Genomic DNA, 14,660 nt, shown 5'->3' with positions numbered 1-14,660 from the left:
CCTTTCTTGTAACTTGAAGCCATTGGTTTGAGTCCTCCAGAGCAGGAGAAAACAAGCATGCTCCCTCTTCCATGTGACAGCCCTTAAGATATTTCTGTTGATGCAGCCTAGAATAGCATTAGGTTTTTTTTGCTGCTGCATCACACTGTTGACTCATGTTAAGTCTGTGGTCTACCAAGGCCCCTAGATCCTTTTCACATGTACTGCTAGTAAGCCAGGTGTGTCCCCTATTCTATATCTGTGCATCTGGTTCTTCCTGCCAACAGAACCTTACATTTGTCCCTACTGAAATTCATTTTGTTAGCTTGCGCCCAGTTCTCCAATCTGTTAAGGTCATTTTGAATTCTGATTCTGTCTTCTGTGACATCAACTACCCCTCCCATTTTGGTGTCATCTGCAAATTTGATTAGCATCCCCTCAATTCCTTCACCCAAGTCATTCATAAAGATGTTGAACAACAAGGGGCCCAGGACAGAACCATGCGGCACCCCACTTGCCACTTTTTTCATGGATGACAAGGAACCATTAATGAGTACCCTTTGGGTTCAGTCAGTCAACCAGCTACAAATCCACCTAAGAGTTACCCTGTTCAATACACATTTTACCAGCTTCTTCATGACAATATCACTGGGGACTTTGTCAAAGGCCTTACTGAAATCAAGATACACTTTGTCCACAGCATTTCCCTGATTGACCAAGTTTGTAATTATATATAAAAAAGAAATTGGTCTACCATGAGAAACCCATGCTGGCTCTTAGTAATCACAGCATCCTTTTCTAAATGCTCACAGACTGACTGTTGAATTATATGTTCTAGGACCTTCCCTAGTATCGATGTCAAGTTTACCGGTCAGTAGTTAGCTGGTCTCCCCCCCCCCTTTGAAGATGGGGACAATATTTGCCTGCTTCCAATCTGTAGGGACCTCACCTGTTCTCCAATAATTCTCAAGACATAGCCAAAGAAACCTTTTCAGACATAGCCAAAGAAACCTTTTATATTATTTTTAACTTCTCTTGCAAGCCTGAGCTTTAGCCAGCCCAACATTCCCCCTGTTGGCTACTTGTGTATACTCCTCCTTAAGGATTTTCCCCTTAACCCCCCCCCCTTTCTTAAAGCAGAGTTGAGTTTAGAATAGGAGTTTGGATATGATTTGAGCTAAGTAAAAAAAGTTGCAGTCTGGTAAAGGCAGCAGTCCATAAAACACAGAAAGTTAGAGAGAGGGTCAGAGTTATGGCTGAGGTCAGTTTGAATCCAAGGTTGCAGATATGGGAGAAACAAGGCCCTACTAGGGTGATTATGCTGTGAACTCCCCCCTCTCCACTCATAGGCTAAGGTTGTAAAGGTAAAGGGTAAAGGGACCCCTGACCATTAGGTCCAGTCGTGACCGACTCTGGGGTTGCACGCTCATCTCGCATTATTGGCCGAGGGAGCCGGCGTATAGCTTCCAGGTCATGTGGCCAGCATGACAAAGCCGCTTCTGGCAAACCGGAGCAGCACACGGAAACGCCATTTACCTTCCCGCTGTAGCGGTTCCTATTTATCTACTTGCATTTTGACGTGCTTTCGAACTGCTAGGTTGGCAGGAGCTGGGACCAAGCAACGGGAGCTCACCCCGTCACAGGGATTCGAACCACCGACCTTCTGATCAGCAAGCCCTAGGCTCAGTGGTTTAACCACAGCGCCACCTGGGTCCCATAGGCTAAGGTTGTACATATGTGTAAATAAACCATATATAACAAAGACACGATAGTCTCATCTGTGTCTCAATTTCTAAAAGAAAACAATAAACATGGGAAAGCATGCCTGGAATTCTCTGGACTCTTGCACCACTCAGAGATTGGGGATGCCATGCAATACTATTCTTTTTTCCACTCTATAACTAATTTAAATGCTGGGACACATTTCTTAATTTTACCAGGACATTGACATCAAGCATCTAGAAAGGAGCATTTTTGGTTTTTCTCAGTTTCTTTTTTCACATTTCCATACCACTTTGCTTTCTTTTTTACCCAAGTGGGCTCCCACTGAGTTGGAGCTCAATATCAACCGTGCCAATGGCCCATTTGGCTATTCCAGAGGTTGGACAGTGGTTTGACCAGAGCGCTGGTCATATCAGCCAGAAAATCCCCCAGAGCCATCTGGAATCCCACTGGATCCTCTGTGGGCGGACCATCCTCATATGTCCTCCACCTCTGCAGAAGGGGAAAGGTACTGAAAGCTGACCATGACAAGGGACTGGTGTCAATGTCCCCAACTTTCAGATCACCCTCTTCCTACCCACTTAAAAAAAACTTTTGAGGCTAACTTGTGTCACTTACTTGAGGTTGTGGGGCTCAGCCTAAAAAGTTCTTAATGAGGAACTTTCACATGCAACAGATTCCAGTGGGACATCCCAGAGGTGTCAGTGCTGATGGGAGCTGAGAGGAAACCTTTCTTTCTGGGGGGGCATATTTGCCTGATGTCAGGTATGCCAATCTGTGCCATTAGTTCTTCCATTGGCATATTGTCAGGAGTATGGGCAGGAGTCAGGCTCTGGGGCCTGTAGTGCTTTGCAGGACTGGGGCCTGCCTCAGCTTGTGCTGTAGAAGCAAGGAGTGGCCACTCAGGTGAGGCCTCAGCTTGTGCTGTAGAAGCAAGGAGTGGCCACTCAGGTGAGGCCACTTGAGACCTCACTGCACCTGGTGGCAGGAGCTGGGAGGGATAAAAGCTCAGCATTTCCCTTCAACTCTTTGCCACAGCAACGCTATCCCTGCCTGCTTGCTTCTGGCCTCTTGCTCCTTGGACCCTTGTCTTGCCGACGCCTTGCTCCTCGACCCTTGGACCTTTGCCTGCCGACGCCTTGCTCCTTGACTCCCAGACCTTCGCCTCTGCCTTGCTCCTTGACCCTGCGACTGCCTGCTGCTGGACCCTCAGCCCTGCACCTGTTCCTGCTTCTACACCACCATCTTGCTTCTGGTCCTGACGTCCTCAGCCAGGGCTTTTTCCTTTTTGGGATGACCTTATGACCCAGAACAGAATGGCTGAATAATAATACCTACCTGTTTCTCGGATCAACTCATAAACTCTACAACTGCCTCTTTTCCTTCCTGAACAAATCGGGCAATTATTTTTTGCCTTTCCATTTAGGTCTTATTTGTAGTATCTACTGCAACAGATTCTGTACCATATGCAGAACATATGCAGCATTATGGTAATCTTAATCATGCTTATGTATTCTAATACAGACTCACTTTTTTTTTTTCAATTTGTGACTGATTTGGTTTGGAATTTCTGCTCTTTCAATTGTTATCAAGCAACAATTGGATGGGCAGCATTTCTCACCCAGACCTGATGTTACACACCCCTCTTCTTGGGACATTCTGGGGGTGTTTATTGTATATTTAATCTCCATGATACCTGATGAAGATGTCTAAAAACCATTTATTACTCACAATTATTGCTCAGCTTGCATTTCCCTTCTCTCTCTCTCTCTCTCTCCTCTCTCCTCTCTCCTACACACACACACACACACACACACACAAAAAAAACCCTCCACAGCAGAAATTTATTTGGTCAGACAGAAATCATATCACAGTCAGATTGTACACTTCTTCGGATTTGTGGCAAAAAGTGAACACACATAAATACTGCATGCAAAATATTATTTTATTTCTGAATATATTTAAAATCCTTAGATATATAATTTCAGCAAAAAGCTATAAGTGTAGCGCAGTTCCTGGTGGATGACCCAAGTACATATTAATGTGCTCCTTTAAGGATCTTAAAATGACACCAGAAACTGTGCCATTATTCAATTACTTCTTCGTTTTAGCTGTTCCCTGTTGTTCAACTCAGGCCTCAAAACAATAATGTAGCATTTTGGAGAAAAGATGCAGCCTAGCAACCCAGCACTGGAGGCCAAGATGGAGAAGATTTCCACAGCTACCATGTATTTTCCCTTGGTGCTCAGGTAGGTCGGAACAAAAGTTAGCCACACACTGCAAAAGACCAGCATGCTGAAAGTGATGAACTTGGCTTCGTTGAAACTGTCTGGCAATTTCCTGGCTAGGAAAGCTACACTGAAACTGACAGTTGCCAAAAAGCCCATGTAGCCCAAGACACAGTAGAACATGGAGACTGACCCTTCATTACATTCCACAATGATTTCTCTGGACACGGAGTGCATGTCCTGACCTGGAAATGGGGGAGATGTGGCCAACCAAAGAGCACAAATGCCTAGTTGAGTAAGAGAACAGGAAAAGACAATGGAAAGTGCCAACCTTTTCCCCACCCATTTTCGAAAAATGCTTCCTGGTTTGGAGGCCATGAAAACCACAACCACTGTAATGGTTTTGGCCAAAACTGAAGAAATAGCAATGGAGAAGATGATGCCAAATGCTGTTTGTCGGAGCAGGCAGGTCACCTTATTGGGTTGTCCAATGAAGAGCAAAGAGCAGAGGAAGCAAAGAAGGAGAGCGATCAGCAGAATATAGGTAAGGCTTCGGTTATTGGCTTTGACAATGGGAGTGTCCCTGTGCTTAATGAAGACTGCAAGTACCAGAGCTGTGACCAGGCAAAAGTATAGAGCCAGTGTTGCTAAAGAAATACCCAAATGTTCTTCAAAAGAGAGGAAGGTCTGGACTTTGGGGAGGCAGCGATCTTTTCCCTTATTTGGGTACTTATCTTCTGAGCAGCTGATGCAATAATCCATGTCTAAAAGTGGAAGAAATGCCAAATTTAAAACTGATCTGTTTGTTTTCTGGAATAAGATCTCCCTTTCAAACAGTTCCATATCTCTCAATACCTGCAGCTACAAAAGACCCTTACCATAGCAGACCCTAACTATACAGGTGAAACTCGGAAAATTAGAATATGCACTTTTTGGCGATATTCTAATTTTCTGAGTTTCACCTGTACATTCTTTATTAAGCTGTATGATGGGAATTTAGAACAGTGAATAACAGGTATTCCAAGTATATTTTCCCCTAGGCTTTTTAATTTTAACATGTTGAGTGCCTTATATATATTTTTTGCCCTAAATTCATTCTATGTCTATGTGATATTAGTTTTTTTGCTGGTTTTAAATTGTCCAAACTGCTGTTCATGTTATTTTATGCTTATTTTATGAGTTTAGGATGTTATTTTGCTAAACAAATTGCTTTTTTTTAATAAGAGGGGCTTTTAAAATTGACAGAGAATGTATTGGTTACCTGGGAAAGGCTCACCTCTTCCCTCCAATACTGAACGTTCATGTTTATCAATCTGGAAGTGAAACAACAAAACCTGAAACTGAGGGTTGTATCCAGTGCTGGTCCTATGCAGAGTAGAGGTATTGAAATTAATGCATATGACTACATTATGTTCATCGTCTTTAAGTGGATCTACTCTGAGTAGGGTTTGGTTGGATACAACCCTAAAGCAGTAGTACAATCATACCTCGGTTTACGACCGCCACAGACCCGGAAGTGCTTACATCCGGGTTCTGTGGCGGCGAATGCGCAGAAGTGATCTGCGCAGCTCGCGCATGTGCAGAAGCGCTCTATCAGCGCTTCGTGCACGTGCAGAAAGGGCACTCCATTTACGACCTGCTCGGGGAGCAACCAGCTCCCCGAAACCAGTTGTGGTCGTAAACAGAGGTACCACTGTATTTCACAATCTGCTAATCCGCACAGATATGCATAAATTTATTTATTTGTAAATTAAAAGAAAGCAAATTTGTAAACAAAAAATAAAAAAAAATAACACGAGGAGGCTATGTGGACCTCATGATAGCATTTATAAGAAAGAAAGATGGTGAAACATCTGAAGAAGAAGGAAGGGAGGGAGGGAGAAAAAGCTCTACTTGAGCCTCTCACACTGAATAGTATCTTGGAAGCAGTGATGCACCAATATTCATATGGTGTGAGGTTAAAAACCTCTACTCCAGGCATGTCAAACCTGTGGCCCTCCAGAAGTTTTGGACTACAATTCCCATCTTCCCCAACCACTGGTCCTGCTAGCTAGGGATCATGGGAGTTGTAGGCCAAAACATCCGGAGGGCCGCAGGTTTGACATGCCTGCTCTACTCCCTATTCAGTATCAAGAGACTTCATAAGGAAAGAAAGGAGAAAATGTGAATTTTGCCTTTCTCGATCTCCAGAACCTGCATCACTTGTGCTTCACATAAAAGCACAGGAAGGTTTCCAGGAGGGAAAGCAGTGTTTCCCCATTTCTCATAATAGAAACCCAATAAAACAATTACAAGACTTGGTGGTTGAGCCATGATCAGGAGCACACTGGGGGTATTCTATACAGATTGCCTTTCTTTTTTATCCAAATGACCGAGCAAACCATTTAAGATAATTGGAGAAAGCGTGATCAACACATTATTTCATTTCTACTTCAGACAGCTACCAAGGAAGCAAAAAGCTCATTAAAGGCAGGCATTGGTATATCTTTCAGATTATACAACTTGTCACAAGTCACTCACGATTGACTGAGTGTTTGATCAGATCCATAATAAATCTCCTACCCTGCTGGTCTGAAATCTTCCCTTCCGGACATGAAGTGCAATCATAGCAACAAAATTTCTCCCCCTCTTTCTTTTTCTTGCTGGTACCAGGAGGACATTTTTCATTACACAGGGAGAAGGGAGGTACCTGCCATTGAAGAAAGGAAAATGTTGCCTTCAGTTGGATCTATTCCAGTGAATATAGAAGGCTGAGAAGAATAGATTTATTATGGTCACAGACCAGAAATACAGACTTTAACAACAATAAAAAACAACAACATATAAATAGGTTAAAATTAAAATCTATAAGCTAAAACACGATAAGTAATGCAGATATAAAACAATTAAAATATACAGGTCAAAGCCTGTATTTGAAATGTGCACGTTAAGACATTGGCCACCAGATTCATCCAGAACTTGTCTCCTTAGTTTTGTATTAGAAACACAGAATTTAGTCCCCTTTAAAGTAATCTCTGGTTCCCTGCCCTCTATTACATATTTTAACTAGTGGCCATCAGATCTGCTTGGGATTCACTGCATGATTGGGGTGATAAATATAGAACGGATGTCCCTATAAAAATGGCAATATTGTAGGATGTGAGCAAGAGTTTCAGCTTCCTTCAAACCATATGGGCATATTCACCCTGAGTATGGTTTCTAAAATAATAAAACAACAACAACAACAAACAACAAACAACAACAACAACAACAACAACAAAGCTATAAGCTTTCATTTTAGAAAGAAATGTTTACCTGACACCACAGTATGTACAGGTGAAACTCGGAAAATTAGAATATCGTCGAAAAGTGCATTTATTTCAGTAATGCAACTTATTATTTTTTCTTTTTCTTTTAATTTTTACAAATGCTTTCTTTTGGAAATTCCACAGTAATAAAACAAATAGTTACAAAAAAAACCAAAAAAACATCGCTATTACATTTCATTAATTACACTGAATTTATAATTGACCCACCTAACAACAAATAATGACAATTACAACAAATAATGGCTTGACATATCTTGCTTTGCATGTCATGCATCTATCTCATATATTGGTTTCACCTTTTATGTTGCATTACTGAAATAAATGCACTTTTCGGCGACATTCTAATTTCCCGAGTTTCACCTGTAGGCTCATTAACTGCAAAGATTAATAATGTAATGCATGAAGAATGACTTTTTTAGTTTTATGTTCAATATAATGTCTCCCAGGCTCCTTAAATGATCATGAGCATTGGCAATGGAAATAAAATTTCAGTCCCTCTGTTGGCTATTCAGAGTGGAGGTAGGGCAAGTAAATGTAAGCTGGTACAGGAAATATGAGTGAGATATTATCATACTGTTGCTAGCATGGGAGAAGGAGGAGAATCAGGAGGAGGAGGAGAAGGAGGAGAAGGAAGAGGATTAAGTCACTTTCTACCTGACTGAAGTTTTGATGCCATTCAGTTCTCCTGTCATCAATGGTGAGGTTTATGGCATATGACGCCTGTGGCTCCAACCTTCCCACTTTGACACTGACATAGGAATTATTTGGGAATGTGATCAAGTTTGTAATATCAAATCCGGCTGCTAACTCTCCACGTTCATTGAACTTAAATTCATCACCAACACTGTTGTTGAAAGAGATCCTCTGAATTAAAGAGAAAAGCTAGATGGAAAGAAAAAGAGAATCGAGGAACTGAGAACATAGAAAGACCCTGATTCATCAGACCAATGTTTCATCTGCTCCAGGATCTTGTTCTCACAGTAGTAAACCAAGCTGAAGCAGGACTTCGGCACAGCAGCCGTCTCCCCATTCGTGATGCCCAGCAAGTGACTTTGAGAGACAACAGTTCTTTTATTTTTAAAGCACTTTTTAAAAAACAAACAACAAATCATTGCACCATCTTCTTGCCACTGCTACCACTGCTACCACTCCCACAGCCAGGAAAGCCTCATAGGAAGACATTATACAGGTGGAACTCGGAAAATTGGAATATCGTCGAAAAGTGCATTTATTTCAGTAATGCAACTTATTATTATTTTCTTTTTCTTTTAATTTTCACAAATGCTTTCTTTTGGAAATTCCACAGTAATGAAACAAATAGTTACAATAATACAAAAATAAACAAAAATAAACAATTAATTAAATAAACATTTAATTAATTCATTTCCATTTATAATTGACCCGCCTAATGACAAAGAATGACAATTACAGCAAATAATGGCTTGGCATATCTTGCTTTGCATGTCATGCATCTATCTCATATATTGGTTTCACCTTTTAAGTTGCATTACTGAAATAAATGCACTTTTCGACAATATTCTAATTTTCCGAGTTTCACCTGTACTTATGAGATTGCCGTCCTATGAGATTTCTAAGAAGTATGTCCTGAACACACACCACACTTAATGTTTGTTTTAAAAAAACAGCAAGCAGAGACATACCCCAGATATTATATTGTATCTCAGTGAAGATGGATCAGACATCATGTTCCCTTTTTAACAGTGAGAGTCAATCAGAAGACATTACCTGCCAAGGTTCCACACTATGAGGGGACAATCGTCTCCCATCCTCCTCTGCTCTTCTACTGAACCTTGATGAGTATGTAATATGTAAGGCGTGTGCCAGAGCATAGACAGCATTATAGATACTGTAGCTGTGGCCGGTCATGCTCATGTCAAAATAAGTTGCAGGAAGGCTGTCTAATCTCTCCTCCCCAGTACAGGCATCATCAACATAGTCTGTCGAAACAGAACAGCTAAATGCATTCTCCCAGGTATCCTTAATAAAACCATCTCCCTTTGCCTTCAAAGGGTTGATAGTCTGAAGAAATTCTTGGAAGCCTGGAACCTTCTTTGAGTGAATTGTGAAGGAGATGGCACCATGGAGCGTTTGCATTTTAAAATCCCTTTGAACTATATGCAATGTGACATCCATTTGAGCTGTCATAATCCACACTCTCGCTATAGAACTTAACTCATAATCAGCAGCTGTTATAGGAAACAACCTTTTTACAAACAGAATACCTGTCAACCATGCAATGGATGCAGTTTCTCCATATAAAACATATGCGTTGGCTGTGCTCCTCATGAAATCTGGGACAATGTTGAGAAAGAGAGTCATTATTTCGTCCATGCCGATGAAATGCACATTTTTCGGGAAGGTTTCCTGGAATGCTAAACAGATTCCCCTCTGAGAAAGCATGGTCTCAAAGACCTTTGAGAAATGCTCTCCAGCTTCAGTATCCATTCTCAGGAGCCCTACCCAGGTCCATCCAAAATGCACAATTAACTGGACAAATCCCTCATACTGCAGGATTTCATTGGGGACCATGCGGTAAAAAGCTGGGGAATTGCTTTGATCATTCGCAGCTGGTTCAAAGGAGCCATAAGAAAACTAAATGAACAAATGCATATAAATTTACAGACATTTCATAGAAAGGGGTGGGAAACTGCAGCTCAGTGATAAATCAGATACACTGCACACACAAAAATATGCTACATACAGCCACTGGCTTCTTTGTTACGGATGATGTGCAAGATCTCTAACTCTTTTCCTATGTAGAGCCACTTTTGGGTGCAGTAAACTATATTGAGCTAGATCAGGGATGGCCAACTCCCAAAAGACTGTGATCTACTCACAGAGTTAAAAACTGGGAGTCAGGTCAAAGCTGTTGAGTTTTTTAAGGAAGGGAAGCCCTGTTTTGGGGCGGTTAAGGTCAAACCTGCTGAGCGTCTTTTAGGAGGGAGGGAGGCCCATTTTTGTTTAGGGCTTCAGGTCATAGTTTTTCAGCTTTTTTTAGGGAGGAGGAAAATTTTGGGTGAGCTTTTTTTAGGGGTGCCAGTGATCTAGCAGTGATCTACCATAGACATCCAGTGATCACAATCTACCTATTGGACGTGCCTGAGCTAGATGAACAACTTGTCTCAGCTGGAAGAAGGCAGCTGTTTATGTTCTGGGTAAATAAATGGAACATTTGACAGCTTCATCGCCTGAAGCTGCCATTCTTTGTGAAAGAGTTTCTGAATTAACTTTGGTGTTAGTAGTAGTAGTAGTAGTAGTAGTAGTATACCCCACAATTTTCCCCTGATGGGACTCAAGGCGGCTTACAGATAAAAACAAGAATGACTACAAACCCAGGGGAGGGTCATTAAAAACAATACAACATTAATAGAATAAAAACCCTAAGATATAATCAGTGTAAAACATGTAAATAATTACAACAAAAACAGCACAACACAAGCTCTTCCATTAAAAGCAGTCAGTTCCCCAAACCTGTTGGGACAAGGTGGTCTTCAGCTGCTGGCAGAAGGACAATAAGGAGGGACACATTCTAGCTTCTCCAAGGAGGGAGTTCCAGGTGGAGCTTTATGGCTTTGGAAACCCCAATATTACCCTGGTGCAGCTTCACCCTCTTTAAAAATTATTAAATTGCAGAAGGAAAGCAGAATGAGCAAGCGGCAGTAAATCGTAGGTTGGTTATGGACATTTTCCATAACTAACACCAGCATATCCTACCTGTGGGATCTTGTAAAGACCTAAGATGTCTGCCATTCGTGTGGAGGTGTCAGATTCAAGTCCTCCAATGACTCCTATTAGATTTTTTGGGATGCCACATTGATAGTTAGGGAAAAAACTATGTGATTTGCAGACCATGTCCAGAGTAGTACGGTAGGTTATCCTTGAATTGGAGCAGCTGTCGTAGATGTGAAACCCAAGGGTGACATTGGGCAAGATTTTGGGATTTTCCATGATCTCATTAATGGCAAACACTGAGGCCATGATATGCTGGTAGAACTTTATACATACACTGCAAATAAAGCAACTAGTTCAAGAGGTTGCTGGCGTTGCCGCAAAATGGAGAAAAATATTACGTTGGGCATTGCACCCACAGAGTAAGCAACAATGTTGGGAGATTAATGCTAAGGGATTTTGTCACCGAGACAGATAAACCTATGCACTTGTCAGGGGATTAAACTGATTAAAAATATAAAAAACACAAAGATCAAATTAGCTGTCTTACTACAAAAGTAGTAGGAAAGAGAAGTAGGAAAGAGAAGTTGCTGGATTGCAACTTATCACCAAGCTTAAAACCATGGAGAGACCTGGTTTGAACAGAGACGTTGGATTCTTAACTCATTATACATGATAAAGGGATCTTCAGCCATCTCACCCATTGCTTTTTCATGCAAGACCATTTGCAGTCATTTACTGTCGTCAACAGCTATCAGTCAGTCAATCACCCATTTCCACCACCCTTCTGAGTGATACCCCTCCCCACCCTTTCTCTACATATAAGCATCTGGGGACTTCTATTTCAGTGTATGCACACGAAAGCTCATACCAAAATAAAAAAAACTTAGTTGGTCTTTAAGGCGCTGCTGGAAGGATTTTTTTTTATTTTGTTTCGACTACGTCAGACCAACACAGCTACCTACCTGTAACTATAAAAAACACAAAGAGGGGGAAGAAACTCAAAGTGAGACAAAATGACTGACAGAGGCAAAAGCTAATGTTGCCCGGGGGGGGGGGAGGATACGTTAATTTCTAAGTTACGAGTAAATGCAATGCTATATGTTCAAATAGCTTGAACTAAGAAGTCCAATCAATAGCACATTACTTCCTGAATGACTGCAAATCTGTTTAACTCTTTTCACCAGAACTAAATCAAATAAATAAATAAATATTCAACAGGAAATTTATAGGTAATAGCTAGCTTATGCAGAAAAAAATTGTATGAAATGCAAACAAAGAAAACAAAAGGCATGACTTAGTAGAATCCTATGTTACCTGAATTCCACATGGACCAACACGTTAAATCTGAGAAATAAAATGGATAACTGCAGCCGACACCTTCCTTAACCCATTTCTATATGGCAATGATGAAAATATGTATAGACCAGCAATGGAACTAGAGTGCAATCAGACCACAAAACATGGTTGATTCAATATGTGCATTTTGCCTTTCATTTCAAACAATATTCACATCCACCCATCAATATATGGGATTCCCCCTCCCACAAAACTCAAAGCAGTTTACCAGCTTAGATGCAGATAGGACCTCTCTGTCTAAAGGCAAACAGGCAAACAAAGTAAAGCAAGCACCTTTCATGAAAATGCATTTAAAATTAAAATGGATTCTTACATTGGAAATTTAACCAGCTCCAATGAAGGGTCTCTTTCAAATAATATATTGGGGAAAATGTAATGCATCTGAGATACGATCATACCAATTACGAACTCGTTTGGCTGGTACCACTCATGGGGAATTGGAAGGGGGTCTGTCAGGGCACAATTCAGAGTGTGTACTGTGCACACCAGGTGAGGAAGCAAGAAGAGCAGCAGTATCAACAGCATTGCAGCACCTCAATTTCCTGATGGCAAATTCCCCCTCTAAATAGGCATCTCTCCTGGTCCCTCTATGGTGTCGCTATCTGCAAGAGCAAATTTGTTTAAGCAAATTGGTGCAGATTTAATGTGACTCCACCAAAACAGTTCTTAAACAGACATGAGCAAACCTTTCTCTTAGCCTCAGCTGTGTTATAAAATTTTGCCTTGAATGCTAGATGAAAGGAGATGTACTACTTTGAAGCCTGACTTAGAAAAATGGAGAAATACTGAGAATGACGGAGCCCTCCTTGCCTTTAGATAATCTTAGCTGCCAATAGAACACTGTGGTATTTATGAACATGTAATACTTGTTTTTTTCCTATTGCAATCAGGGAAGCCATTGGGGGTTTGTCCAGGTGATTCAATCATAATAGTATGGATAATTGTAGGGGAAGGATAACCATTTCTGCAATGATACTGGGCTCTCTGAGGTTTCATAAGAAACAAAACTGCTGATGAAACCAATTTGAAACATGTGTCACCTTATTTCGAAGCTCATTGCATCATAGTAGCTGTCATAGATATGAAAGCCAAGAAAACTACTTTTTTAAAATCTTTATTTGCTGCCTCTCAAGATAATCTGCTACTCTCTAAAGGGATAAGAATGTTGTAATGTCTGTTGAAACCTTTGTTTATCCCTCATTAGACTGTTGCACAATGACACATTGTTATTTGACTATTTCCCAAATGTGCACTGTGAGGGACAGGGGATATCGCGAAGTCCCTCCCCTCCTGAGTTCAAGCCCATCCCCGAGCACAGGGGAAAGCAGAGAGAGTTCCGATTCCAATGGGGAAGCAGGAAGTCGTGTCCGAGGCTCAGGCAAGGTAGAGGAGCCAGGGTCCCAGGTGGGACAGGAAGGGGCGAATAAGGGGGGGAGACCCATCCCCCCAACTCCGGAATTACGCAGAAAGAGGAGGGGAAAGAGGATGGGTCTGCCAAAGCTTTTGTGTTGGAGAAAGACGCGCCAAAAGCCATTCGGAGGTTCTGGAACCGACTGACCACATCACTCCGTGTAAATAGCAATGACTTCAGCACTGTAAATACGCAGCACCAATAAAAGAATAAAATGCAGAGCTGCGTAGCGTCGTTACTCTGAAGTAGCCCACTCCGGCCACTGTGACAGCAACCTCCGAATCCTTTTTTGGGCTACTTTGGAGTTGCCGGGATGAGCGTGTCAGAGGCGGAGAGATGGCGGCAGATCGCGGAGCAAGCCCAGCAAGAACTGCAGCAGCTGTCGCTGCAGGCGCAGGGGGAATTGAAGGCAGCTAAAGAAGAGACTAAGAAGGTCCAGGATGACCGGCTACAACTTGCGGAACAGGTGAGAGCGCTACAGGAAAGAGAGCAGGAATTAAGGGCGGTGGCGGTAGACCTCCAAAACAAGCTGGATGCAGAGAAACACAAGGCGGGAGGGGCACCCCAAGTCCAAGTGCTGCCAGGAAGGAGAGCCGGGACCCTAGTAAGCAAGTTCAATGGAGACCCGAGGGAATATCAGGGCTTTGAGACTGAGATTGTGTATGCTCTTGAGCTGCACCACGATGAGTTCCCTGATGATGAGCACAGGGTAGCGTTTATTGTGGAGCACCTTACCGGGGCAGCCAGGGAGTGGCTAAGACCGTTAATCGCAACAAAGAATCCTTGCATGAAGAATGTCAAACTATTTCTAGAAGGTTTGAAAACGATGTATTCGTCCGATAGTCATATGGACCAGACTAAGGAGGAACTTCATAATTTACGCCAAGGAAATATGACAGTTCGCGCGTATTGGGCGAAATTCACCATGCTGGTGCACAGATTGGGGTGGGAACTAGAGTCACC

At 42.0% G+C, this 14,660-nt stretch overlaps 2 protein-coding genes across 2 annotated transcripts; both read right to left on the bottom strand.

Moving 5' to 3' along the window:
• Positions 1-3,791: 3,791 nt before the first annotated feature.
• On the bottom strand, positions 3,792-9,787 carry LOC118078225 (vomeronasal type-2 receptor 26-like). Its single transcript, XM_035101997.3, has 4 exons — positions 8,984-9,787; positions 7,892-8,119; positions 6,492-6,618; positions 3,792-4,693 (listed from the first exon to the last, which is right to left on the bottom strand). Exons 1-4 carry the CDS (start codon positions 9,785-9,787, stop codon positions 3,792-3,794), a joined length of 2,061 nt encoding a protein of 686 aa, XP_034957888.2.
• A 1,146-nt stretch (positions 9,788-10,933) lies between these two features.
• On the bottom strand, positions 10,934-12,811 carry LOC148684041 (vomeronasal type-2 receptor 26-like). The gene is made up of 2 exons (XM_088654772.1): positions 12,600-12,811; positions 10,934-11,264 (listed from the first exon to the last, which is right to left on the bottom strand). Exons 1-2 carry the CDS (start codon positions 12,809-12,811, stop codon positions 10,934-10,936), a joined length of 543 nt encoding a protein of 180 aa, XP_088510898.1.
• Between the last annotated feature and the right edge of the window lie 1,849 nt (positions 12,812-14,660).

Source organism: Zootoca vivipara, chromosome 12 (genome assembly GCF_965207765.1).
Source record: "Zootoca vivipara chromosome 12, rZooViv2.hap1.1, whole genome shotgun sequence".
Lineage (NCBI taxonomy): Eukaryota > Metazoa > Chordata > Lepidosauria > Squamata > Lacertidae > Zootoca > Zootoca vivipara.
The sequence above is the reverse complement of the archived record's forward strand: the minus strand, read 5'-3'. Positions and strand labels throughout refer to the sequence as shown.